The sequence below is a fragment of the Penicillium alfredii genome, assembly GCF_028826965.1.
Source record: "Penicillium alfredii strain IBT 34128 chromosome Unknown utg000004l_segment0_segment0, whole genome shotgun sequence".
In the NCBI taxonomy this organism is placed as follows: domain Eukaryota; kingdom Fungi; phylum Ascomycota; class Eurotiomycetes; order Eurotiales; family Aspergillaceae; genus Penicillium; species Penicillium alfredii.
The window spans coordinates 4,217,225-4,243,525 of record NW_026622701.1 but is presented as its reverse complement, the minus strand read 5'-3'; the positions used below and the strand labels follow the sequence as shown (position 1 = coordinate 4,243,525).

General features: G+C 50.5%; 13 protein-coding genes across 13 annotated transcripts; 6 read left to right on the top strand and 7 right to left on the bottom strand.

The window, feature by feature from the left end:
* Positions 1–99: 99 nt before the first annotated feature.
* NUU61_003288 (putative alkaline lipase) lies at positions 100–1,255 on the top strand (the record flags this gene model as incomplete). Its single annotated transcript, XM_056653870.1, has 6 exons — positions 100–211; positions 250–377; positions 428–491; positions 545–915; positions 963–1,037; positions 1,100–1,255. The coding sequence occupies 6 exons, from the start codon at positions 100–102 to the stop codon at positions 1,253–1,255; spliced, it is 906 nt and encodes a 301-aa protein (XP_056514937.1).
* A 1,113-nt stretch (positions 1,256–2,368) lies between these two features.
* On the top strand, positions 2,369–3,059 carry NUU61_003287 (BTB/POZ domain-containing protein; the record flags this gene model as incomplete). The annotated part of the gene is made up of 2 exons (XM_056653869.1): positions 2,369–2,499; positions 2,561–3,059. 2 exons carry the CDS (start codon positions 2,369–2,371, stop codon positions 3,057–3,059), a joined length of 630 nt encoding a protein of 209 aa, XP_056514936.1.
* A 2,128-nt stretch (positions 3,060–5,187) lies between these two features.
* NUU61_003286 (uncharacterized protein) lies at positions 5,188–7,150 on the top strand (the record flags this gene model as incomplete). Its single annotated transcript, XM_056653868.1, has 3 exons — positions 5,188–5,468; positions 5,621–6,340; positions 6,397–7,150. Coding segments are annotated over 3 exons (1,755 nt in total), but the record flags the coding sequence as incomplete, so codon positions are not given.
* A 545-nt stretch (positions 7,151–7,695) lies between these two features.
* Positions 7,696–9,117, bottom strand: NUU61_003285 (PARP-type zinc finger-containing protein; the record flags this gene model as incomplete). The annotated part of the gene is made up of 5 exons (XM_056653867.1): positions 7,696–8,217; positions 8,270–8,353; positions 8,441–8,618; positions 8,686–8,821; positions 9,099–9,117. The coding sequence occupies 5 exons, from the start codon at positions 9,115–9,117 to the stop codon at positions 7,696–7,698; spliced, it is 939 nt and encodes a 312-aa protein (XP_056514934.1).
* Positions 9,118–10,116: 999 nt separating this feature from the next.
* Positions 10,117–10,755, top strand: NUU61_003284 (uncharacterized protein; the record flags this gene model as incomplete). Its single annotated transcript, XM_056653866.1, has 1 exon — positions 10,117–10,755. The coding sequence occupies one exon, from the start codon at positions 10,117–10,119 to the stop codon at positions 10,753–10,755; it is 639 nt and encodes a 212-aa protein (XP_056514933.1).
* A 189-nt stretch (positions 10,756–10,944) lies between these two features.
* On the bottom strand, positions 10,945–12,864 carry NUU61_003283 (chaperonin-containing T-complex subunit CCT3; the record flags this gene model as incomplete). Its single annotated transcript, XM_056653865.1, has 6 exons — positions 10,945–11,031; positions 11,097–11,734; positions 11,790–12,380; positions 12,446–12,654; positions 12,717–12,783; positions 12,840–12,864. 6 exons carry the CDS (start codon positions 12,862–12,864, stop codon positions 10,945–10,947), a joined length of 1,617 nt encoding a protein of 538 aa, XP_056514932.1.
* Positions 12,865–13,643: 779 nt separating this feature from the next.
* On the bottom strand, positions 13,644–14,195 carry NUU61_003282 (uncharacterized protein; the record flags this gene model as incomplete). Its single annotated transcript, XM_056653864.1, has 2 exons — positions 13,644–13,720; positions 14,087–14,195. 2 exons carry the CDS (start codon positions 14,193–14,195, stop codon positions 13,644–13,646), a joined length of 186 nt encoding a protein of 61 aa, XP_056514931.1.
* Positions 14,196–15,224: 1,029 nt separating this feature from the next.
* On the bottom strand, positions 15,225–16,025 carry NUU61_003281 (uncharacterized protein; the record flags this gene model as incomplete). Its single annotated transcript, XM_056653863.1, has 1 exon — positions 15,225–16,025. The coding sequence occupies one exon, from the start codon at positions 16,023–16,025 to the stop codon at positions 15,225–15,227; it is 801 nt and encodes a 266-aa protein (XP_056514930.1).
* A 261-nt stretch (positions 16,026–16,286) lies between these two features.
* On the bottom strand, positions 16,287–17,728 carry NUU61_003280 (uncharacterized protein; the record flags this gene model as incomplete). The annotated part of the gene is made up of 4 exons (XM_056653862.1): positions 16,287–16,665; positions 16,731–17,366; positions 17,422–17,466; positions 17,529–17,728. 4 exons carry the CDS (start codon positions 17,726–17,728, stop codon positions 16,287–16,289), a joined length of 1,260 nt encoding a protein of 419 aa, XP_056514929.1.
* Positions 17,729–18,104: 376 nt separating this feature from the next.
* Positions 18,105–19,679, top strand: NUU61_003279 (bifunctional AAA family ATPase chaperone/translocase BCS1; the record flags this gene model as incomplete). Its single annotated transcript, XM_056653861.1, has 1 exon — positions 18,105–19,679. One exon carries the CDS (start codon positions 18,105–18,107, stop codon positions 19,677–19,679), a length of 1,575 nt encoding a protein of 524 aa, XP_056514928.1.
* A 228-nt stretch (positions 19,680–19,907) lies between these two features.
* On the bottom strand, positions 19,908–20,534 carry NUU61_003278 (uncharacterized protein; the record flags this gene model as incomplete). The annotated part of the gene is made up of 1 exon (XM_056653860.1): positions 19,908–20,534. One exon carries the CDS (start codon positions 20,532–20,534, stop codon positions 19,908–19,910), a length of 627 nt encoding a protein of 208 aa, XP_056514927.1.
* Positions 20,535–20,563: 29 nt separating this feature from the next.
* NUU61_003277 (uncharacterized protein) lies at positions 20,564–21,573 on the bottom strand (the record flags this gene model as incomplete). The annotated part of the gene is made up of 2 exons (XM_056653859.1): positions 20,564–20,842; positions 20,911–21,573. 2 exons carry the CDS (start codon positions 21,571–21,573, stop codon positions 20,564–20,566), a joined length of 942 nt encoding a protein of 313 aa, XP_056514926.1.
* A 3,039-nt stretch (positions 21,574–24,612) lies between these two features.
* NUU61_003276 (kinase-like protein) lies at positions 24,613–25,884 on the top strand (the record flags this gene model as incomplete). The annotated part of the gene is made up of 1 exon (XM_056653858.1): positions 24,613–25,884. The coding sequence occupies one exon, from the start codon at positions 24,613–24,615 to the stop codon at positions 25,882–25,884; it is 1,272 nt and encodes a 423-aa protein (XP_056514925.1).
* Positions 25,885–26,301: the final 417 nt, after the last annotated feature.

Sequence of the window (26,301 nt, the reverse complement as noted above, 5' to 3'; positions counted from 1 at the left end):
TTCCTACTCCGAACACTCAGCTCTCTATAGTGTGCTGGCTTTGCTATTATACATTCAGCCCATCAACATTCTTCTGTCTTTGAAGAACATCAATCCAACATGCTGTTCTATTCTGTGTTTGCGGGAATCGCCCTGATCTCCTATGCCACCGCTATCCCGACGCTACAGTCGAGAGCCACTGATGGTGTGATCTTCATTCACTCTGTCGAAGGTGTGAAACAACGTTTGTTTTAACTAACATGACACTAGACCCCGACGCATTTGCCGGTCTTCGCCGTGCCGCCCAGCTGTCGTCTGCTGCCTACACCGGCTGCACTAGCAAGGCCTTTGATGTCAAAATTACCAAGAGAATTCAGGACACCCTGACTGATACCCAGGTAGGTTTGTCCATTTGGGGCGTTATAATCTAGGACTCACACCGGAATAGGGCTATGTCGGCTACTCCGAGACCGAGAAGAAAATCTCCGTTGTTATGAGGGGCTCCACAACCAGTCAGTCTTGCCTATTTTATTCTCACACTTGAAATTACCACTCACATGCTTAGTGACCGATATCCTCAATGACATTAACACTACCTTGGTTACCCCGACACTCTCGGGTGTGCAATTTCCCTCGGGAGCTAAAATCATGAGAGGAATCAACAGGCCATGGTCTGCTGTGCATGATACTGTCATCTCGGAGGTCGAATCCCTCGTGAAAAAATACCCTGACTACATCTTAGAGTCGACAGGCCATTCGCTTGGTGGTGCCCTCACCTACATCTCCTATGTTGCGCTGGCTTCCAACTTCCCTGGCAAGGAGACCACTAGCAATTCTCTGGCTGCATTTCCTATTGGAAACAGCGCCTTTGCGCAGTTTGCGGGCTCGCTGAGTGGAACCATGAACCGGGGCAACAATATCGCCGATGGCGTGCCGGTGAGTGTTCTTTCTTTCTGTTTCTCTAGAATTTTTCTATATGAAAGACAACCCTTCTAACTTTATTTATTCCTGAGAATATGTACGTGACTATTCCCTACAGTTTTGAGCACTATGGAACAGTAAGTACAACCCTAGAGCCGATACCCGCATCGAATTTCTGACCAGAGTGGACTGTCAACAGGAGTACTACAGTTCGGGCACCGAGCGCTCCTGCCAGAAGTGCGAAGGGCAGCGAGACCGATCTTGCTCTGCTGGAAATGGCAAATTGGGTGTTACCTCTGGACACTTCTCCAGCTTTGGAATTAGCATGGGCCTCGCTGGGTGTGGCATCCTCTAAACACTTGGATGCACATGGAGCAAGATAAGCCTCGGATTTCAACGAAGAACTGTTGAGCGTTGAATGGGGGAAGGTTCAACGAGAACCAAGAATGTTTGACTCACTGGCGAGGAAACTATTTCGACTGCTTCGCTCTTAGCTATCTGGTTACTTGGTGGGCCACCCAACATATGCACACCATGTGATGTTGTGTTCTATGGCTTTTCCTATTTATTCATGGCCATCCCACCTCTTTCGTGCTCGGTAGCCATCTGTATAAACCATAAATAGTTCTGAATGGGCTGGCATGGACACGATGATCCTTGCCCTAATGCTTGCTTTGAAATGCATCCGCATCTGCCTGGGCCCCCGCCCAGCAGACTAGGCAACCTCGGACCAATGTCACTTCAGCATCTAGTGCCGAAGCCTCAAGGGTTTTCAAAGCAGCCAAAAACCACTAAGCCATACGCAAATCCTCCACAAAATCACGCTCAGGGACGATGAGTCCGGTGTGCGTTTCCCGTGACGGGGATAGTCAGCCGCATTTGATATCACCTGACCGGCTATTTAAATCTTCCCCTCTCCTCTCCGTCTCTCTTTTCTTTCTCACGCCTGCCAGAGTCGACAAATCGCTGCCTCGTGGGTCTTTACGACTCGCGTATGCAAAGACCGTGCACCGGAATCTGTTTCTTCCCGCTCTTTCGATAAGACTGAATCGGGGGGAACCATTTTCGGGCAAGGGCTTCCAAGACTCTCTCTCACATGCTTTGTGTGCATGATTAGCAGGGTCGGTTTTTCTTTTTTTGTTTGACCAACTCATATCATTCCTTCTGATCACTCGGGCCTTCCCCCTGTTTGCCGTTTGGGCAGCCGGACTAGGCACGCTTCGAGAAGGAGCTTGATCATACTGTCATGTTCAAGCGCTCGTTCATCTCTAAAGACCGGGCGGGTAAGACCGTCAAGGTTTCTAAGAAGAAGCACGAGCAGGCAAAAGGAAAGATGCAGCCCAAAGCGGACAGTCCCTCGATGGACAGGTGGGTTTAGTAGACCCGATAATTAAATACCGAAGAGATCTTGAGCCATCAGAGACTGATGGTATGAGTTTACAGCCCTCTTACTAGTCCCATTATCACTATGGTGGTGGGACAGGACCAGCGTCTTTTCGCCGCCCATGAAGATGTCCTGTCGGTTTCGCCGTACTTCGGTGCTGCTCTCAAGGAGCAGTTTCTGAAAGACGGCGCAAAGCAGCTGGCATTGCCAGAGGAGTGAGCATTAATCTCCATGTAGCTTTTGTGTTTGGTGGCGCAAATCTTACACAAGGCATAGGGAGCCCGAGATTCTGTCGTGCGTCCTCGAGTTTCTGTATAAGGGCGACTACTTCCCACGCTTGCTGCACGGCAAGCGCCGAGACTCTTGGTACCTCGAGAACGCGCACGATATCCATAACACCGGTGGTCGCGGGTCGAGCGAGGCGACGTTCTTCCACCCCGCAGTGGGAGACGTTGTGCTCCGGGACACGGTTGTGTACTGCACTGCCGAGAAGTACGGCCTGGAGGAGCTCAAGCGCCTTGCTCTTCGAAAGCAGGGCCTCCAGAGCGGAATCCCGGCCGACGTGATCCTGCGGTCTGCTCGCTTTGCCTATGACAATACGCCTGATTCCGAGTCTCGGCTGCGCGCTCACTATCTGGCTCTCATCATCCGAAGCCGCAAGACATTCAAGCGGAGTGGGACCATGCAGATGGAAATGGAAAACGGCGGCAAGTTGTTTTTTGATTTGTTCGTGGCAATGTGCAACCACATGGACGACCTTGCGGAGATGCGGTAGGAATCCCCCTTTATTTCCTTTCTGGTTTTGTATGATTCTTTTTACTGCTAACCCTATCCATGGATCCTACTTATCTGGCATTTTTTTCTTCTTACAATAACAACCCAACACGGACCATGAGTGCTTACACTCTCATCTTATAGCAACAAGCGATCTCCGAGGTTGTTCTAAGCAGTTGTGACAACATGCCTCCAGAACAAATCGAGCGGCAGGGAGATTGAAATCGAAACCTGAAGGGACAAACTCATTTTTTTTTCAACCAGAATGGCTACCTGCGCAGTTATTTGTGTGTGTTTCTTGCTTTGACAGCAGACCGAGATTCTCTTCTCTCGAGGTTGGCCGCTACTTTTGGTCTGAGTTATCAGTCCTATCCCTTTTTAATCGAGCTCTTCCTGCGTACGGTGACTTGCGTTAAGCTTTATCTTCACTCCTTGATGATGCATTGAGCATCGACAACAATTTCCTTGTGTTATCTGCACCATCTCTACTTTTTCTTTTCTCCTCTTGTGGTTGTTGCTTGTCTTGCGACACAGCTTGTGTATCCGCTCCTTGATGCGGTGGTGGCAGTCCACCGTATAATATACTCTGGGGCAACGAGCCTGAAGTTGATTGGGAACAGAAATTGAGAAATTCGGCCTCCTCATAACGTTTATATTTCTTGTAGGCAGAGTATCTAGCTAGCTTTTATGAGGACCCATACTTAGCCCTAATCGGTGATCTAATGTTGATGAGTTGCATCTGCTGTTGCTCACTTAACACTCTATAGTGATATTTTATTAAGTAGGGAATGTTTTTCTTCTTGAATATCAGGGTTTTCTATTTGCATCAACGCTCTAGCTAGATAGTGCTCCCTCGATTCAGCTTGAAAATTCAGCATATGCAGGGCAATATCGTCTCGAACATAGACCCCGTAAAACCCTAGCCCGTATGGAAGCTATGCTGGGAAACATCCCACAAGAGATGGAATACTAGATAAAGAAAGGCTTAATAGAGATAAAACCGGAAAGATGAGCTGGGAACCCTGATACTTATTCTTCCTTGCAAAGGCTTCTTAGACATTACCACTCCCAAAGAGGCTGCGAGCCAATGTCAAGACAGCTTGCATCTCTGAATCAGCCGAAACTAGCACTATCGCTTTTATAGCTGTTCAAAGAGTCATGATATGGCTATTTACAGATTTCAACTTCTCCCGAGATTCTTCTGATCACTGGTTAGTATCTTGTTCAAGCCTTCCGAGAAAACTACCCTACCCTCTACACTTTTATTTTGCCCTCTAATTTGCCCTACACTATCTTATTTATTTTTGCTATTGCGTCACCAGCTTCTGTTTCTCACATTTCGCATAATACCAGTTTGCTTTGCTCTTCTGTGACAGATGTCCAACGTCCACCCATTGCTTGAACCAGCGTATACTTCTTGTCTCTTTACTTTCTCTCCCCCGCACATACATACCATTTCGAACTGGAGCCTTCGGGCCATCTGCCTTTTGTTTTATTCCTATAATCCGCATGTCTTCTTCATATAGTAGGACCGATCTACCTCCTGCCTCATCTACTTTATTCACCAACTGCTCCACGATCTCATCTTTCTTCTGCCTCGCTGACCATTTCTTTCCTCGCCGAAATTCCAAATCCTCTTTTTGAATCGTTTTCCAGCCATCGTCTTCCTATCCTGAAAGACATCCTTACTATCAACTCAAAAGCCATCTAACATCTTTCACTTCTGATATCTAGATTTCTCTCTGCGGCGACACCCAAAGAACAACCGGGCTTCGACGGTACGATACATTTATCTATTCCACAAACAAATCACCAACAAGGACATCTCTCACGCAACTCTTTGCTTCCTTCTTCACGCCGTCTCTTTTATTGTGTCCTTTTAGTTTGAGCTCGCCTTACCAGTTCAGCCGAAGTGGGTTACCCATCCAGCACTCCAGCACTGCCAGAAGAAAACCCTATCAAAAAGGGATATTCAAAGTCCTTTTTCGAAACAGATTACCCGCTTGATTTCACGTTCACATTCTCACTCTGCATTCTTCGCACCGACCAGGATCCCCGTTACGCTGTGAGGACCCAATGCCTTCGATCTGAAAGAGCCTGCTGCTAATCAAACCCTGAACCCGCCAGCACATACCTCCAAAATGTCTCTCTACGCCCCGCTGGCTTCGTATTTGAAGCACTTGAGAAAGCTGCGGGAGCTGATCCCCGGCGAAGTCTATATCGTGCGGTTCAAGAACTCGCTGCGCAACTACAAGACTGACATATGGGTCGGGGTGATCGCCCCCGAGAACTTCGGGCCTGAAAGCCACCGCCAGCGACGGCCCGTCAGCGCACGACCTGACGAGGGCCCTTGGATCACGCACCTGAAGGACCGCTTTTACTCGGTGTATCTGCCCGGCCGAAACCTGTTGTGAGTGACTACCCCCATCAAGATGTTTTTCTTTTTCCTTTCCTTTTTATCTCTTGTCCCCATCCCCCTTCTTCTGTCCTTATCTGGCCTATATAGTGCAAGATTTGAAGGATGCGTGTTGCAGGTACATGTTCCGCTGACACATTCTGTAGTCGCTGGATCGGACTGAACGACCTGTTTCTGTTGGAGGAGAAGACACCCAACCTCTTTTCCGCCCTCAGCCGCCAGACGGAGGCGGAGGTTTTCGAGGACCTTCGGAAAATCGTCCTGAAAGACCCCGGCCTGACCTTCTGGAAGGACATGAGCAACCAGGAGATCGGCATCAAGGGCAAACGTGGCAGAACCGTGGCGCTGGTCCTGCCGGAGGGATATGATGCCATGATCGCTGAGCTTAAACTCTCGCATGCTAGCCTGGCCACTAGCTCCAGCGACGAGGCCAGCACTGCCGGATCTGAGTCGCGGGACGAATCACAAGACGTGAAGGAGGCAAAGCCCGAGAAAAAGGATGCCGCCACCCAATTGCCCCCGGCTAAGGTGCAGGCCAGAGGGGGTTCCTTTTCGGAGAACCGCCGCTGGAAGCCTGCTGAGTTCCAGAGCGCTTCTGCTTCGAAGGGGAAGGGTGTTCTCAAGGATATCTCTCGATCACCCCAGAACCAGAATGATAAGCCGTCTTTCCTTGGTGCTGTTGCTGAAGGGAAGATCCCCGGGCCCTTTAATCTCACGGCCAACCAGTTGCTGCTCGACAAGGAGGGCTTCCCTCGGCCCATATTCGAGCAGACAAAGAAGTCCAACCCAGCCGGGTCCTCGGCGACTGACGCCAGAACTTCGGCCTTAGGTGATGGTGTGCCACTCAAGAAGGAGAAGGACGAGAGGTCAGCCAGCTGTATATCCTGAATCTGTCCTCGAACCATACTAATGAACGTCACAGCAGCAGCACCGATCTCAAAGCAACTGACAAAGCCACCCCAGAGAACACGTCGGTCTTTGGTCTTACACTGCAAACCGCCCTGGAGCACGTCTACCTCCAGAAGTACGACTCGGCCGAGATCCTGGCCATCTTCCACGAGATCGTGGACAACCAGAACAAGCCCGAGGCAGCCCAGATCCGGTCCTTTCTCACGACGCGCGAGTTCGCCCCGCGCCTGATCCAAGTCAACAGCCCTCCTTTGCTAACGGGCCCAGCAAAAGAAGCCAACTCTTCGACAACCACGTACCGCGTCGGCGACCTGTGCGGCACGGGACACAAATACCAGCTCGAGGGCGTGAGCAACTCGGACAATCTGTGCAGCCAGATTCTGTCATTGGGAAGACTGTACACGCAGGCACGTCGGTTCGGGCTGACTGCGCTGATCGGTCTTATTATCCTGAAGTTGCAGGCGGCCTGGAACTCGTATCCGGGTTTACATCAGCTGGAGCCGCTGCTTGAGGTGACTTCTCTGGTTTTCAGTGGAGAGGGTGGACCCGATGGTGATGATATGCAGTACTGGCTCGTGAGCTTTATTGCGGATGCTAAGGATCTGTTTCTTTTTGAGTGCCCTGCCCGCTTCTGGGAGGTGATGTGTGGGAACCAGACCTTGATGAACGCTGTTTTCCAGTTGCGGAATGATACACAGCGCAAGGATCCGGATAAGTATGCCGATTCTCGAGTGCTGATCCGGAGCCGGGGAGTTGATCAGTTCTAGGAGATGGTTGGAGATTTTAGGGATGAAGAACAGTCAGGACATTTAGTTTTGGAGGATATTCGGAGGAGATACATGGTTGCAATCGTTTATTCCGGGGGGTTTTTTTTTCTCGAGATTGAACGAGGACCGGGCAGATTATCCTAGTCAATATATGCATTGCTTTGACTCTTGACTTTGAAATTTTCATACTTTTTGACACTTTTGTAAGCAAAAGAACAGTTGATGTAATTCAATTCGCCGTCCGCTTTGATGAAACCCCCACTATTGATACAGATTGCCATGATGCTATTCCCCATCATCCATGGCCGAAATGAACAAATGAAACCGCAAAACGAACGGCAAGAACAAATCACCAGCAAAAAAAAAAAAAAAAAAAGACCCAGTGACCTATCTGTGTAGACACATAAAGAAGACAAGAGAGATCCGATGAGGAGTACTGCAGCAAGCCAAACCACAAAGCAAAGAACGAACAATGTCAGACCAGGCCGGACTGAATACAGGTTTGCAGAAGTGCAGGCTGAAACAGAAAAAACGCCAAGGCGAGTTTAGTTGTCCTCGGCCTTCTTCTGGCGACGACCCTTGGGCTTCTCCTGCTCCTCCGAGACAGTCGCAGACTTCTCGGCGTTGGCAGTCTTGCCACGAGCACGCTTGGGCTTGGGCTTTTCCATAGTCGCTTCCTCGGGCTCGTCGTCCTTGGCTGTCTTGCGCTTGGTGCCGTTCTTGGTGGGCTTGGGCTCGACTTTGTCGGTAGCTGCGGCCTTGGAGGGACGGCCGCGCTTCTTGGGCTCGGCCTCGGCATCCCCATCAGCAGGCGAGACCTTGGGAGCGCGGCCACGTCGCTTGGGCTGGGTTTCGGCTTCGGCGTCTCCATTAGCAAGCACGGCCTTGGAAGCACGGCCACGGCGCTTAGGCTGAGGCTCGGAGGTGGCATCCTTGTCGGCATTCTCAGCGGGCGCGGCCTTCTTACCTCGAGTAGCCTTGGTGGTCTTCTTGACGGGCTTCTCTTCCTCCTCATTGGTAGTGCCATTCTCAGTGGCCGGCTCGGCCTCCTGCCCATCGGCCTTCTCCTGTTTTGGGTTAGTTCTAGATGCATCCAAAATAAAATGAAGGACCGTAAACTAAACGGCATACCTCCTTCTCCTCAGCCTTCTTCTTGCCGCGAGCACGGAAGCCACTCTTGCCAGGGCGGTTCATCTCCACATCCTACACACTGTTAGTCAACGTGACCACTCCTCGCTGGCCAAGTAAACACCAGAGCCCCCCTGGTGCACGAGCTGCAACAGGACTTACTCCCTTCCAGTCCTCGTCGTCAACATGACCCTGCTCAAGTCCCTTACGGATCTTGGCCTGCAGCTCCTCGGGCAGCTCTTCGTAACCATCCAGGAGGTTATAGTCCCGGGTCTCAGAGGATTGCATGTCGTTCAAGGCCTCCACGACATTGCCGATCATGCGGGGAGTGCAGCACCCCCTATCGCGAGTTAGATTTTGGTTTCTTCTAAATATTGGGGCATAGTAAAGGAAAGAAAAAGACTTACCAGTGTCGCCAGTGCCAGGACTGAAAACGCTCCGTTTCCACCCAGGTACCGACACGGAACTCATCCTTGGCGATCTTGACCTTGTTGTCCTTGCATTCCTTGTTCTGGCAGCCGGAGCGGCCAGTAGATGCCAACTCTGATTATTGTTAGTACTGGGACATCAATGTGAGATTTCTTTTGTGGGTTGGGTGGAACGTGTGATATCCAGAAGCTTGCATTCCTCCAGCCCGAGCGCGCCCCATGGTTCTGAGGTCAACTGGACAACGCCAGAACCAGAGATCGACATCGGACATCCCATGCCTTGAGAGCTTGAATGTGGAAGGCAGGCCTTATGAACAAGACAACACGGGAAGCAAGAAAAAAAGAAAAATATCCAAGGGCTTATGCGAATCAAGCAGAAGAGAAGAACTCACCAAAGCGATAGGTACCCATGATTGGCGAGTCAAAGGGTCAACGCGACACGGATAGTGAAACGCGAGAAAGAAAAAGCTGTGCAACCTGTGATGTGCAGAAGCTGATTGAATGTAGTGGGAAATCAAAGGAAGGGAATTTAAAGGAAGATGGATAGAAGAGTTGAGGGAGAAGAAGAAAAAGAAGTGAAGGCGATGCGACTCGCGTAAAAGAGGTGAGCAACACAGAGGCTTCAGTCGATGAGGCACCACTCTGACCCGACCGTATTGCTTTACCATATATAAATACTTCAATATTACTAAAATTTATCGCAGTGGCCTAGGTATTCTTGCTTACTCGCTATGGATTATTTGTGTCTTTGTTTATTGCGACGCCGCCTGTGTCTGGGATTCCACCGTAAGATGATGCAAAAGCTGTACGATATAAAAGATTATAAAAAAAAACTAAAAAAAAATCACAATAATAAATTGAATATCTAGACTTGAGGCATTGGTTTCCTTACCACGAAGAAATCAACTAATCCGAAGAATCTTTGAAAGCATGGCGACTTTGAATGTGCAGCTAAATAACGTCCCAGTCTGAAACCTGCCTGGAGCTCGTTAATAAAACATCCACGGCGATCAAAATAGACTTATTCTAGTAGAAGACTCTCATAGACAAAATGTCTCTATGGATGAATATAAAATGGGTTAAATATGTTAACAAGTATTGAATATCTTCCATATCACTGAAGGCAGCCTGAATAGATTCCAGGCTAATCCCGAGACGGTTAGTTTCGAGCCAGATCAATTCCTCGCGATTCAAGATCCTGTCGCATCCAACTGACTACCCTCAGTCCCCAGCGCACTAACGCCAGACGGGCTCCGTGGCTTGACGTCAGCCGAAGGCCTCCGCTCGACCCGACAAAAAAGAACAACACCAACGACAGAGCATCCACCCCGGGATCACCAACCAATTTCTTACATCTATCCCCTCGGCCTTATTCCCTCGCTCTCATTGTCCCTCTCTCAAACCACCACCATGTCCGAACCCGGCCCCGAATCAATCCCAACCAGCGCCGACCCGCGCAGCAAACGCCCCGTCAAGCGGCGCGCCATCACCCCACACTCCGAACAAGCAACCCAGATCAACACGCTCTTCCGCGACCCAAGCAAAGAAGTCCAGCTGCCACAATCCTCGACCGCGCGCACAAGCGGGTCACTCGCGCCGCCACCCGAGATCGTCGCCAACGTCCAGGGCTCGTCGGCAGGCGCGGGCTCGGGCGAGTTCCACGTGTACAAGGCGAGCCGGCGGCGCGAGTACGAGCGGCTGCGGCTGATGGAAGCCGAGGTGGATCGCGAGAAGGGCAACAGTAGCTGGGAGAAAGAGCGCGAGGACGCCAAGCGCAAGGACGACGAGAAGACGGATAAGAATCGGCGGAAGCGTGAGAAGCGGCGGGCGGCGAAGGGGAATAATGCGAAGAAGGGCGGCGCCGCTGCTGGTGGTGGTGATGCGAATGCGAAGGCGGATAAGGCTATGGATGTTGATCCGGCTTCCTCGGGCAAGGGAGGTAATGCGCCGGGCCGGGGTGACAATGCGAAGAAGGATCAGGACCAGTCGGCTGCTGCGGATGGAGAGACGCAGGAAGTCCCCGGTGTCATTATCCATGATGAGGATTGAATTGGCCGGGCAGATCCTTGCTATAGAGGGTTGAAGGCCATGTACGATACGAAGATACCCATCTGAAAAACTGCTTTTTTTGGTTTTGGATCTAGGATATTCATACATAAAAAACACCCCAGAGGCAAATCGTGTAGCATTATGTACGGACATTCAAAGTCCCCGTGAGTCATTTTGCTGGTTCGTCTCTCATTCCTCGCCACCGCCGGCGTGGCCGGCCTGTTGTGCGGACTTGCCGCTGCAGATGTCATCGACACGGAGGAGCAGGCACGCGGACTACAGACGGGAAATTTTAGTGGAATTGCGGATGGGTAAGAATGAAACAAGGCCAGGGAGCTTACCTCGACGGCCGTCTTGATACTCTGGAGCTTCACGGCTTCCGGCTCCCAGACACCATACTCCTTCATATCGACCAGGTTGCCAGAGTCACCGTCCAGACCCCAGGAGGTGTGGCCCTCGACGTGCTTGGCGCGCAAGCGAGTCAGGACGCGGATGGGGCTGGCACCGGCGTTCTGGGCCAGCGTGCGGGGAATGACTTCCATGGCGTCGGCAACGGCCTTGTACGGCCATTGCTGGACGCCCTCAATCGAACGAGCCAGCTGGCTCAGCTTCACGGACACGGCCATCTCAACGGCACCACCGCCAGGCGACAGACGAGGGTGGAAGATGACATTGCGGGCGACGGACATGGCGTCCTGCAGGTTCCGCTCGATCTCGTTCAGGATATCCTTCGACGGGCCGCGCAGCAGGATCGTGCAGGCCTTCGGGGTCGTGCACTTGCGCATGAACGTGAAGTATTCGTCACCAATCTTCTCGATCTCGAAGAGTCCGCACCGGGTACCAATGTCCGAGTCCTGGATGTCATCAACACGGTTGACGATAGTAGCACCGGTCGCCCGCGCAATACGGTTGTTGTCCGTCTTCTTCACCCGGCGGAGAGCTGTGATGTTGGCCTTCATCAAGAAGTGCTGTGCAAGGTCTATCGATATGGGTTAGCAGCATGCTCATCTTGCTGGAAAGACTGACCTCCTTACCCGAAACACCCTTCTCGGTGATAACGACATCCGGCTTCAAGGCCAGAATGGCCTCGCACATGTGCTTCACCTGCTCCTCCTCGATCTCCAAAATTCGGTTCCAGTCGTCCTCCTTGGAGACCTCGATGTTCGTCTGGGACTCGCCCTTCTTGTACTCAAGTGGGCAGTCCAGCAGAAGAATCCGCGGGTTCTCAATGCGCCTCCGCATCTTGGGGTGCGTAATGTCCTTGTTGACCATCACACCGTCGATAACCTCAGAATCCTCAATCTGACCACCAGGAATCTTCTCAACACGAGCGTAGCGCTTGATATCGACCTCCTGCTTTCCACCACCTGCTTCGAAGGAAACTGTTCGCACCGCCCTCAATGCCAAACTGCACATGAGTTCTGACCAGCGCGAGACGAATTTGGTGCCGATGGAGGACTCGATGAGGGTGTACATGGCCTTGTCATCGTGGATGTCGACGGGTACCGAAACCTCTTCAACAATCTGAAGAGCGTCGGCGAGGGCACGCTTGAAAGCCGAGATGATCACGACGGGGTGGATGTTGCGTTCGAGCTGGGGAAGGGCCTGAGCCAGCATTTCACCGGCTAGCATATATAGTTAGAATCGACATTGCCATATTTGCTTGGAATCACATCGGATGGAATGTTACCCAAAATGATGACGGTGGTGGTTCCGTCTCCCACTTCCTCGTCCTGCGTACGACTGAGCTCGATCATGCTCTTGGCTGCGGGATGCGACACCTCGATCTCTCGCAGAATAGCGTGGCCGTCATTGGTCAACACAATACCGCCCATCGGGTCGAGCAGCATCTTCAACATGGCCTTGGGACCGAGACATGAACGGATGATATCAGAAACCCTGTTGTTTATTTCATCAGCATGGAGCGGGGAGGGGCGGTCGAGGATGGAGGGGCGGCATACGTCTTCGCCGCAGTGATATTGGACAGCTGCGCTCGGCGACCGACCTGTCGGTCACCGGCATTGGTGTCTGGCGAGGGGTCAGCATGTACAAGGGGGAGGAGCAGTGCATGGAGGGGGACGTACTCATCACCACCACCGGGGCCTGCATTTTGGCGGTGGGTTATCGTGGGTTCGACTGGAGGGCAGGGGAGAAAGCAGTCAACTCAAAGACTTCCCGGGATCAAAAGAAATTCCAGGTCGATGAACGGGATTGACAAGAAACCAGAGCAGGAGTTCCACTTCAACGCTGCCCGCACTCCATCAAATTTCCAGTCGGCCAAGTGGGAGCTCCCTGGCGCTAATCCTGGAATGGTTAGCGCTGACACCTTCAAAGTCGGGCAGAAAGTAGTCAGGCATTCAGGCATAATCTCATCCACAGCCCTAAAATTGTTCCGCGAATATCGACAACTCAAAAAGTCAAGTGTCTATGAATTATTTCAAAGAAGGACTACAGTCTAAAAAGAAGTTTATTCTATCTAATATGCGCCACTGGGAAGGAGTCTGATCATAAAAATCACCGGTTATGGCAACAAAAGACGAAGAATATGTGGTCGCCTTCTGCAGGAATGCTATCTGGCAACAGGAGATGATGAAATCATTAAAAGGGTGCACTTGTTCCTTCTCGAGCACATGTCGTATCAGATTTGGCATAAGGAAACGACACAAGAAACGAAGAGTCCAAGGGACAGAATGGACCATCAAGTAGATACAGGATACATTAACCTCCTTGGATCCTCAGAGTGTCACATTTTCACAACCATCACATTTATCTTTCCCATTTGCTTTAACCGTCTCGTTGTATCATCCCGGCTTGAAGCAGTCAAGTCTGAGGTGGGTGTCGGAATGGCCGAGGTCTGCCGAGAGGATCGTGTGTTCAATAAATCGTGACTACAACGCAATGTTGGCCGCAACGTCGTAGAGGTTGCAATAGAGCCCATTGTGTTGCCAATCACCTCTCTCGAGAACTGGCTGCCATAATGGTTAGCTATTAGGCTTTGAAGGAACTCCAGAGTCATGAAAAGAACACTGACCACATGCTGGGGATTTCCTCCGCTCCCAGAAAATGAGACTAGAGGGCCCTGAGATCATCTCCCACATGAACTGCTGTATGAGCTCTCAAATTCTATGGGGTGATACGCACCATTTTGAGGGACCTGCCTTATCATGGGTCCCACTGTTTCGAAGTTGCCATTCCCATTGCCTTGTCCCGATGGAAACATGCTTGCAAGAAAGATGCGGGTTATCAAGACTTACCGAAGCCGACTCACTCACTCTGTAGAAGAGCAAACCGCTGCTGCAGACAACGGAATTACTCCCTCAGAGCCAAACACCGCAGTTCTCATTGACTTTGGCGAGCTGGAAAGCCCACCGCGGAGGGGCATCTCGAGCAAGCGATACCTCAGACATAGCATTTGTTTCGTACTTAGACGAACTCATCATGGTCGTAAAAGACAATATAGCGTCAGCATTCGAGTATCCCAGTGCGAGCTCAAAACAGGAAATCATTGGTTGGTTGGGTTTTTGGACTTACGCAGGAATAATAGGTAAATGGAGCTCCTGTGCGGGTGTTGAATCCCACTGCCTGGAAAAACCAGGGGAGCCTCACAGCGACATGATATCAGGTGCCCTATGGGTCATTCAATTTGTAAACTGCCGCCGAGCCCTAATCCTTCATCCCGCCCCGAAGGACGACCTACCACTCGCCCAGCCCTAAAGAAGAAACAGTGGGTATCCGGTGTCAGAAAGTGAGAGAAGTTGTTAAGGTCACTTACCGACAAGTCGAGCAGAACCCCTTATCACCACGCCGGATGACCTAGAGACAAAGGAAGGCATAGGTAGATGGTATACTGAGAGAATGGAGTGTAGTCCAAGAAAATAGCTCCAATGAGGGAGGGAGGGGAGAGGGGAGGGGTCACTCACCACGCAAGACTTGACTCTCAAGACCTTACCACCAGTCCCTGTTGTGTCCTTGTCAGTATCTTGTCAGTTTCAAAGTACTTCAAGCACTGAGCAATTCAATGAGAATGGCAAGATCCTTGAAGATATCTGTTAGCGGGACACGAAAAGAGAAGATGAGAGTTCGATTAGTGTCAAAAGAAAGAGCTGAGGGGAAGAAAGAGAGAAGAGATAACTAATATAGGGAGAAAGAAGAAAGAGAGGGAAAGATAGTATAAATAAGAGATTGTGGGCTCACCAAACCTTTCAGGCAGTCAAGGCATGGATTTCCTGTTTAGGAAAAGATGAAGCATGGGCTGGTTTTGGTTGCCTCACTTTGCTTCACCGACCAAGCATCAATTATAGGCCTATTGAAAAACATGATTGCCTACAGAGTAACAGAGAAGCAAATATCAAATGACTATTTTCAATTGTACATCGGCCACACTATTTTACATTGTTTCGAAGCACAGGAAGGCAGCTCTCGCCCGTCCAGCATTTCCCAAGACCCAAGGCAGGGGAAAACCCACTGATTCACGGGTTGAAAAGTCGACTCAGCTGGTGAAGTCCATTTCTCACACGGGCTCGGGAGGCAGCAATGGCAGAGTTGATTTTTGTCGAAAAAGGGATCTCGTCTTCCTCGAGATCAGCCTCGTCGTGAGTCTTCAATTCCTTCCTTTCGCATCCAGAAGTCTGTGGCGGGCGTGTCGACTCATAGTAATTTTTGTACTCGTCGAACCAAGTGACTTTAGCTCTTCCAGGCTTTTCGGGCTCTCTGGGCACCTCGAAGTTCCTCTGTCGAGACCAGTCAACCTCGTCGAACTGGTACCAATACTTCTGCCCAGAAACACTGCCAGCATTACTGGGCAATGACGAGCCCGGATGCAAGGGTTGCACAGGGCGTGGGCACATCCAAACTGTACGCTGGGCAGTGGCCTGCACTGGGCGGACTACGCCCAGGCTGATGTTGGGTATGGACTGGCTTCTTGCCAACATTCGCTGTAGCCCCTCTCGCTGTGTTTCCAAGGCTCGCCTTCCATGATAGGGCGGCTCCAAGTGTAGTGAATGGCGAGTTGTAGTGAATCGAAAAGGCGCTCCCTGTCGCTGGAGACGCCGGATTCTCTCACAATGAACGACTCTCATGGTGTTCTGGAGATTCAGTGGAAGGGCAGCCAATGCTCGCTTTTCCAGCTCAAAAGCAACCTCTTCTTCATCTTCGGTAGATGAGTCGGGGTCTTTGGGGACAGCGGTTCTGCTCTGAGGAGTTGTTGGGGAATCGAGGTCGTTGAGATTGAACCTGCTGGCTGCGCTGCGTAGAATAGGATGTTCGGCCATGGCTTTGTTTTGTTGGCACAGATGAAGCAATGGAGGACCAAGTTATGGGGAGCACAAAATAAATGATGAAGAGGAATAGAGCACGTGCTCTATCTAGGCAGAAGACAACCAAGTATAATGCCAATTGTATAGTACAATATTCCAAACAAATTTCAATAAAGCACACGCTGACTGTCCCATGCAATCAAGAAGTCTCTATATGCCACATCTCAGCCTCATACACAGATCAATATATAGAAACAAAGAAATCCAGGGCTTGCATCAGAACTCCCGGCTCTCCCCGATATTAAGTATATCAAAAACACCCTTCTCAGGTATGTCATGCTTCTTCAATGCAATTTTCAGCTGCTCTGGGGGCTCAAGAACATCCTCCTCAGTGAGCACCCAGGTTCCCCAGTGCATGCCCAACGCCTGCTTGCACTTGGTATCCTGGAAGATGTTCACCGAGTCATGCGGATGAGCATGAGCAGCACTCCAGATGAAGCGGGGCGCATAGGCCCCAATGGGGATCAGACCCAAATCAAATGGCCCTCGGAACTCGCCCACCTGTTTGAAAGCGGGACATACAGGGAAGTTGTGCTTGGGGTCATCGTAGTCTTCCCCATCAGGGAGCTCGTTGACTCTCTTATAGCCAGTGTCACTGTGGCGAAGAAAAACCAAAGTCAGTAAACTCATACGATCAAAAATGATTCAGTGGAGGGTTACCCGGCAAAATACAACTTCTTGCCACCAGATTCAATGGCCCAGGACGACCACAAAGTCTGGTATTTGTCGAAAGGACCCCGAGCGCTGACATGCTGGCACGGCAAGCAGCTAATGCGCGCCTTGATATCGGCCGCTATTGAAGCGGCCTCACCTACTGCTTCCACTTCCACACCTTTGCCCTCCGATGGCGACATGGTGATATCGTTTTCGTCCCACCAATCCAGCTCCGTGACACTATGGATCCCCGCACTCGCAAACCAGGGTTTGTTGCCCAGCGGGACGAAAAAGTGGCAATTGGGGTGTCGTTTGGCAACCTCCGTCACCGTCTTGTAAGACAAGTGATCGTAATGATTGTGGGATATGACGACCGCATCGATCACCGGGATATCTTTGACCTGGCACGGTGCCTTGGTGAAGCGTTTAGGGCCGAGCGTGTTGAACGGCCCGCAGCGCTCCTCAAACACCGGGTCGAAGAGCACCCGGAGACCGCTGGGAAATTCTACGTAGTAGCAGGCATGGCCAAGCCATGTTGCGCGCAGGTTGGGGGTATCTCGACTCGGGAGGAACTCGGGTTTCTGGACGGGAACCGTTGGACCCGTGGTATCGGGGATATTTCCTTTGCCATTGAATCGGCGTCTGGATGAGGAATCACCGTAAGCAATTGCCTCGACAAAGCACGAATGGAGTTTACCGAAACATCTGCGCCGCGTTTTTAGGCCCAACATCGCGGAACGAGCTACCATGTAGAATCCTTGGTTAGTCCGATTGCGACAACGCCAATTAGCCACCAACACTCACTCCCAGGGGTTTCTGAAGCCTGACTTGGCGTGATGGCTTTTTTGCAAGGCATCCTCGGGACCCGGCCGGGCTGAAGTAGGAGCCACCGTCAGGGCATAGAGTACAGTGGAAGTTGTCGTGCTCATGTTGCGGACCGAAGATGAGGCGCACCAGTTGTTTGTCCGCCAAAGACGGGGGGAGCGCTGGACGAAGCGGCGCATGGGAATTCAGGGGCTTTTTATGTACAAATCACCCCCCTTCGGACCAAACACACGGCGCGCCTCAGCTTATGTTGTGTGAGAAAGGAATGTAAAAGGAAAAAGTCGTGTAAGCCCCGATAAGTCCGCTCGGGGCCGGTGTCTTCCCGACTCCCATGTGAAGCTTTCGGCATTGGAGTTCCCCCGACATCTCCAGCACTAGAAGTATGGCAGATGATTAGTTCAAGAAAAAGAAAATATCCATGGATAATCACCAGGCAGACTCCCATGGATTATTGTATCGGTCGACCGCGGGACAGTCGGCCCGTTGTAACTCCGATATCTGCCATTCTTATCGTTCGGCCGTTTTGACGCTGACATCCACAAGATCCGACTCGGCATGGAGCCAAATGCTGCCTCCAATGCTGCGCCATCTGCCAGCGATGCGATCCTGAAACAGAGAACCGAGGCGCTGCAGGCGGCGCAGACAGGCGACGGAACTCTTTTGTCGCAACTGACCAACAATCCCTTTTTCACGGCTGTACGAGAGCCACCCCTCCAACGACCTGGTCTGGTTTCAAGTGCTGACGCTGCTTTCTTTTTATCTGAACAGGGCTTTGGTCTGGCGGGATTGGGTGCTGGATTGACGTTCGCTCAGAAAGGGCTTCGCCATTGCGCGGCACTTCTCCGTCGTCGCATGCTGGTGGACGTCGAGATCAGCATCAAGGACGACTCGTACCCCTGGTTCCTGCACTGGATGACTCTCTATCAACGATCGCAGCTCGATGCAGCCCATACAGCGGCGAGTAGTTCCGGCTTCGTGGACCGTCTGCTCCAGAGACTGACCCCCGGAATGCGCCACCTCTCCATCCAAACCCAAAAGATCGAACGCTCGAACGGAGCCATCCACACACACTTTTCGCTCGTCCCAGGGCCCGGGAAACACGTCCTCCGCTATAAAAACGCGTTTGTCTTTGTCAACCGCATGCGCGAGTCTAAGTCGCGGGATATCCAGACCGGAAAACCCTGGGAGACGATCACCCTAACCACCCTCTACTCGCAACGCCACATCTTCGAAGACCTCTTCACCGAAGCCCATGCCTACGCTGCCAAATCCCACGAAGGCAAGACCACCATCTATAATAGTTGGGGAACCGAGTGGCGGCCCTTTGGACACCCGCGCCGGAAACGTCCGCTGGAGTCGGTTATTCTCGACGAGGGCGTCAAGGAACGGATTGTGGAAGATGTGCAGGACTTTATCTCGAGTGGGCACTGGTACCACGACCGTGGTATTCCTTACCGGCGAGGATATCTCCTATATGGACCACCAGGCACGGGCAAGAGCTCTTTCATTCAGGCGCTGGCCGGTGAGCTGGATTACGACATTGCCATTTTGAATCTGAGCGAGCGTGGCCTGACCGACGATCGCTTGAACCACCTCTTGACTATTGTCCCGAACCGAACACTGGTCTTGCTGGAGGATGTGGATGCAGCGTTCTCGAACCGGCGCGTGCAGGCCGACGCAGATGGCTACCGCGGGGCCAACGTGACGTTCTCCGGCTTATTGAACTCGCTGGATGGTGTTGCCAGCGCGGAAGAGCGCATCGTTTTCCTCACCACCAATCACGTCGAACGGCTCGACGAGGCCTTGGTTCGGCCCGGGCGTGTGGACATGACCGTTCGTCTAGGTGCCGTAACTCGCTACCAGGTTGGCCGTCTCTGGGATCGATTCTACGAGGAGATCGATGCCAATGGGTCCCATCGGGAGATCTTTTTGAACCGGCTCCAGGAGCTCGGCTTGATTGAAGACGAGCACGGCCACAAAGCGGACAAGTCGAGGAGTACCAGCGCAGCAGCCCTCCAAGGCCTGTTTTTGTACAACAAAGGCAATATGGATGGTGCTATCGCCATGGCGGAGGGACTTACGTATAGCGTGTATGATGAGGCGCAGGAGCATGATCATAGAAGTAACTAATTGTACAACATGATGTAAATATAAGCCTGAAATGCTCAAATGTTGTCATACTAGACATCCATCTATCTTTTACTACTTATCCGATGGGCAACGATAGTACTTGGTTGAATATTGACGCTCTGAGTAATTCGCTTTGATATCTTTCCCTTATTTGGGAGTCCCCGTTCTACGATGTGTTCATGTCTGGCTAATTTACATTCGGCATATCAAAATATCTAAACCACGATGTCACAGAAGTGTTGCAAGGTCCGAAACACTTGAGCCATCCACTCTGCGCTTAGAACAGACCATCTCCTTGGGCAGCCAATCGCTCATCTTCCCAGCAGGTATCCCAGCAGTCTCTTCAAGGACTTTGTCCTCATCTCCAATAACCATCAACCCAACCGCAACACCAGATAACCACGCCATAACCATACCCTCACCCTGAAACCCCGCCGAGATCCATTCAGCCGGCTGTTTCGCCTGACCAGAAGAGCGCGGCGGTAACCTCCGCCCAGTCAGCTTGGGGTCAAGACGACCAACAAAGGGCAACAAATCCGGCGTAAAGCCCATACAACCAGTCCAAGCCATACGGACTCGACTCTCACCACGATCGGCGCCCCAATTCTGCGCCCCAAAGATCGTGGGCAGTAGACCGTCCAGATAGGCGCGGATCGAATAACAGCTCTGGTCGTCGCGCCATACCCCGAACTCATCCATTCCCTTGTCAGGGGACTGCACCATGCCCCCGCCGACGAGAAGTTCGCCCGCTCCTGGTCGCTGGCTGATGTAGTCGAAGCCGCGTTGGTGGATCACGCTCCAGGAGCGCGTACCGTCGAGGGCTGGGAAGAGAGACCCGGGTTCTTGGGCTGTCATGTGCCCTCGTACTGGAAAGAGCTTGCCTGTTAGGCCGGGGACAAGGTTCGCTGTGAAGGCGTCGGTGGCGTGGACGATGTGCCTTGCTGAAATTGCTCCCCGGGGGGGGTTTGCACTGTGAATGGTCTCTCGGAGTCTTCTGGGTTTACTCGTATCTCAGTTGCCGGAGTGTTGGCCTCGAGAGAAATCAGCTCTGGATGGGCTGAAAGAAGAGAGGAATAAAGGGCTGTGACGAAGCGATAGGGCCACAGTGTGGCAGCTTTGTAGGTGATGATGCCGTAACAGTGTTGAGGGTCGACTCCAAATTCCTATAGACCAGTCAGCTTTGCATGTTTCCAGAGGCAATTATCATCAAAGAGAGAGCGATTAAACCCACTGTGCAAGCATCCACGCCTTCATGGATGACGACATCTCCTGCGAGGTCAGGAACATCCCGTCTGAACTCTTCCACCGTCCGCTTCGTCTTGACCCAAGTCTTTTCATCTGTGAACGTATCCACACTCTGCACCTCCCTTGCCTCAGCACATTTCAACTCTTCATTTCTCTGTATCAGGTCCAGCAATATTGGCATATGGCTCAACTGAAACTCCAGCAAAGCCTTCGCACGTTCCTTTCCAAACCTAGCCTTGAGCGACGCATACTCCAGATAAGCCGAGCACTTGATGTGACCCCCATTTCTGCCCGTCGCGCCACTGCATATACTTCTTGCCTCCAGAACCACGACTCTGGGCGGAGGTTGAGGGTGTGCATGGCTGTGTGCCTGCTTCAGCGCCGTGTATGCCACACTAGCGCCCGAAATCCCCGAGCCGACAATCAAGATATCTGCGGTTCCTGGCAGTTGCTGGGACTGGCAATTAACCAGATCTGGAAATGGTGGGTACTGCTGCCAAAAGGCGTTGCTGGGGTTCGGTACGGGGAGCGCCAGGGTCGACACGCGGGACAGCAGCGCGTCGAAGCATTGCTTGGTGGCGCTGATTTCTGACACGAGTGCTCGCAAAGTCAGGCATGCGTTGCGAATGATGGAAAGAATCGCTTGCATGGTTGCTGTATGTATTTAGCAACGCGTTTCACGCTTCCCTGTGTGCTCTGGTGATGCAGCGCTGTTTCTCGAGTGGGCGAGAAATTGCCGGTGACGATCTATCTCGGTATCTGCGGCGTGGGGGATCAACATGTCGATAAAGGGGGCCGTCACGCCAACGCTGGATAATTGAGTCTTCGTACCAACAAGATTTGATATAATTATATTCCCGTAGTTCAGAATTCACATGTAAATTTTGACCAACACGGGTAAATGGGCGAACTATAGGAGCGTCGCAGACTGTCAGCCCTCATCCCCCTCATCCTGACAGCCAAGGCCTTGCGCTAAAATGAGCCGTGTGGGCTTAAGGTTAAGCTAGAGAGCCGTTGCAAAAAGCACTGTTGCTACAAAAGGGAAAGATACTCTTGTGAAGTGGATAATCAGGAATCGACTTTGGGGGCTAGCTCCGGAGATGTATTGGCCATCAACAGTACAGTGGTTAGTGAGGGAGAGAATTAGCCCCTAAGCGAGTTTGTCGAGGTCAGTAACTCTCTGTGGTACCTTGCCTGCTTGTATAAATAGCCGGTGGGCCTGCATTTCAGGGAGAAGAGAAAGAAGAGAACACCACTAGCTCCAACCACTATTCCAAGAGAGCGGCTTCAATATGTTCCTTCGGCTTTCTCCTTTTATGTTCCTGCGACTTCTTATTAAGGGTCTGTGTTGCAGTGCGGTTGATCATGTCTCATGCTTCTCTAAGGCCTGATAATGAGTAGGACATTCCAACCAGTTCGCAACTTGATCGGTAATACTAAGATGCTGCAGGCTGTAGAGTTGATGGTATATGCATGTCAAGCTGGGTTGGATCAAATCGCTTCAAGTGGTAATGTCTTTCATATCAACACTTTTGGGGTACTTTGGCTGATGGTATCAGAATCGACACTTGGTGGTGACTTGTCTGTGCTGGGATTATCTTGATCTGTGTCTGGCAAATTATATTTATGTAATAAGTGCTATGTATTAATGGTATCTTTATTTGAGAAGAATTGATTAATATGCTCAACATCTCGGGTTCGACCTATGTCAAGGATAGAGTGTGAGCTTGAAGGCCGTGTTGATGAAATCAAAATAGTATAGGATACAGAATATGCCATAACACTGTGAACAGAGCAAGGTCTAGAAACAAAATGTGTCCGTATTCTCCTGCATCACCCCAAAAGTGTCATTTCGGAAATCATCCATCAGAAGCTCTGTCCGATCCGCGAAAAACTGCATCAAGTGCTGATCCTTCTTCCACTCCGGCCACTATTTAACATCTCCTCGTCGGGAATTCGGGTCCAGGTCATGCACAAAGCTGAAGTAGTATGTATAGAATGCCCGTGCAGCGTAGTTGGGTAGGAGGCCATAAAATACCTGCACGATGTCGGTCGAATGGAAGGTTCCCAAGATTGCGGTGCCGTGATCATAGGATGAGAGATAGGACCATGCACGCACATGGGTAGCTTCTCCGTAGCATGTATGAGAGCGAGAGATGTCAAATTTTCTTCGTGAGGAAATATGGAATAATTAAACTCATCAAACTTAGTATGGCTATTTCGGTGTCAGTCTAGACTCCGGATCATCCAAGGGGTTGTTCTCGCAGTTGCTAGTTGTGATTGCCCAAATTTTTCAAGATATACACTGACTGTGATAACTCCTGAAAAAAAAAAAACCAGAAGATTATGGCCGTTAAAGCTGCCGCTTTTAGAGCCTATCGATGATTGAAGGGTTAACTCCCGAAGAAGTCCAAGCTTCGAGAAGATGTTAAATACTAACTGTTTGACCGACTACAAATTCGCCAAAGTTAAATATACTAGATCGCGAAAAAAATAGAGTCTCAGCTATCGTAAGCAAAAGAAGTGATATCTATAAAATATAGCTTGTTGCTTGTTCTTCTTTATATATAGTCAAGAAAGAAACTGTTCGATTAAGTCAAGATTAGGCCGACTAAAGCTAAGAAACAAGACTTACGTTAGTAAGAGCAATAATTTAGCGATAAAAAAAGATAATAAAAATATAGATTAACCAGGAATCTTAGTTAACAAGGCCTAGAAACTTATGGATATCAGCAGGATCTATATCGAAGTTGGGTATACTTACCTCGTTTATCGGTAACAGAAGAAGTAAAAACCCTAGTTTAATAGTCAAAGTAGGCCTCGAAGAATTTGTACATAGGACTTATCAGCTAATAAGCTAGAAGGCCTTAACGATACTTACCGCTTCGGAGGACTGGCTAATAAGATAGACCAAAACTCCTACTACAACCTATAAGAAAATGTAGGGTTTTTGATAGAGTAAGATGAGTCGGGACGGTTGTCCGTTGGATATCAACGCAACCCAAAGTAAAAGAGATATACCAGGATATAATAATGTTATCGCTGAAAGGATGACTTAGGAAGAATCAATTTCTGCTATTTTGATTTTATTATTTTGATTTTATACTGTCTGTTCGTTAGGATACTTATGATAGTTTACTTTAAAATATAATATCAGAGGACCCGGGAAAGCTTCAGGTTTATAATATTTCTAAAAATAGTTGAATATCTTGGAGGCTATAGTTCTTTGTTAGCCAAGAAATTTATGACTTATAAAATAGCAGAGATAGGCGTAGATCACGGCGGTTGTTCCTGTTACACTAGGCCTTGAGGATCAATGAAGGTGAACTAATTAATGGCTGAAAGAAGCGTAGCCTGACAGGGGTAGGGGGTAGTCCAAAACCTCTGATAGGCCATTAGTATCGTGTATCATTGGTCACTAAAGCTGCGGGACTCTGCACATTCATCTCGCGCCAACGACATAACTCAAAGAATTGAGAGATATTTTTATCTCCTTTATCGAACTTCTTTTGCCTCCATTTCTCCGCGTGATAGGGCGATGAGTCAATCGTTGTCATTGGCCATTCGGTCGTTACGCCCGCATTATTTATGTTCCCCAGTCATTTCTCCTGTCCTTCGTAAGGGGCATATGCCACCGCTTCATCACAAGCAACCCCGCTGCGCGTTGACTTTCACTGCATTCAATTTAATGGAGACCAACGAAGGCTTTGACACAGGTCTCCTCTACGAACCTCTTGAAGGAGTCGAAAGACTTGAGAACTATCGACCAGGGGGCTATCACCCCATTCAAATTGGAGATCACTTTCACGGTCGATATCGAGTGGTTCATAAGCTAGGACATGGGTCTTATTCAACTGCGTGGCTGGCCCGTGATGAACAAGCCCATAAATACGTTGCAGTGAAAGTTTGCACAGCAAACGCGAATCCAAAGGAAGTGGATATTATATCCACTCTCACTCGTCCTCGTTGTCCTTCAGTCAACCATCCAGGAAAGATGATGGTCCCTTCGATTCTAGATGGGTTCACCATTCGCGGCCCAAATGGAAATCATGCTTGCTACGTTACCGCGCCGGCGAGCGCTAGCCTCTCCGGAGTGAGAGATGGTTCATGGATCCGCTTATTCCAGCTTGACGTAGCCCGGTCATTGGCTGCGCAACTCGTTCTTGTTGTGGATTATGTGCATGCCCAAGGAATTGTCCATGGAGACCTTCACCTCGGCAATATTCTTCTCAAAGTTCCGCCCAATTTTGACCAGCTCTCACTCAACCAATTATATGAGAAATATGGAGCGCCGGAACTAGACCCAGTTGTTCGTCTAGATGGCAATCCGCTTCCGCCTGGTGTCCCATCCCACGGTATTGCGCCTATATGGTTGGGGGAAGCGAGTGAGGAAATCACACTTCCAGAACCCAGGATCTTGCTTACAGACTTTGGTGAAGCCTTTTCCCACTCAGAAGAACAGAAATATGAATCTCGCACCCCGCTTGTCATCCGTTCCCCGGAGGCGCGGTTTGAACCAAACGACCCTCTGTCTTTTTCATCGGACATTTGGACTCTCGCCTGTACCATATGGTCTATCATCGCCCAACGGCCATTGTTTGAAGGATTTCTCGCGACGGAGGACGACATGACTTGTGAGCACGTCGATACTCTTGGTGTTTTGCCACTTGAATGGTGGAGGAGGTGGGAGGCGCGGCGACTGAAATTTACCGAGGATGGTAAGCCAATGAACCGCAGCCCTTTTCGATCTTGGGACGATCGGTTTGAGGATAGCGTGCAACAGCCCAGGCGAGATAGTGGCATACCGTCGTTTGATGCAAGGGAGAGGGAAGCTTTCTTCGACATGCTAGGGCCGATGCTCTCATTCAGACCTGAGAATCGCCCTACTACTAAGCAAATTCTCGAGTCAGAATGGATGCTAAAATGGGCTCTTCCTGAATATGGCAAGATCGAAAGATAATGATGAGTTATTCTAGGGTGGGGCTGCATGTATCATTTTCATCCGCTCCCGAGTATTCCGGGGTCTGTTGCGAAACATAGGATGCCTGCACCTGAAAGAGATCATGACTGTAAAACGTTCTGCCACAATAGATCGAGCTTACCCGTCCCAAGCAAGGTTCGCGTTTGGCGTGTGGCCTGAATCTCTTTGTCCTAGCGAATTTGTTGATGTAAGAACATTGTAGTTCGCGCCGACTGAGCTAGTTGACCATAGATTCTTCGGGTTATTGGAACGTCTAGGGGCCTGCTTCCGCGCCAACATAAATTCCTGTCAACGGAGCAATTGACTCAGGAAGTCAGGTCCCGTTATTACACAAAGAACCAATAACTTTGCCCAGGACTTTGGGTGGGCCTTGGTTTTGTTCGATTGCATCCATGT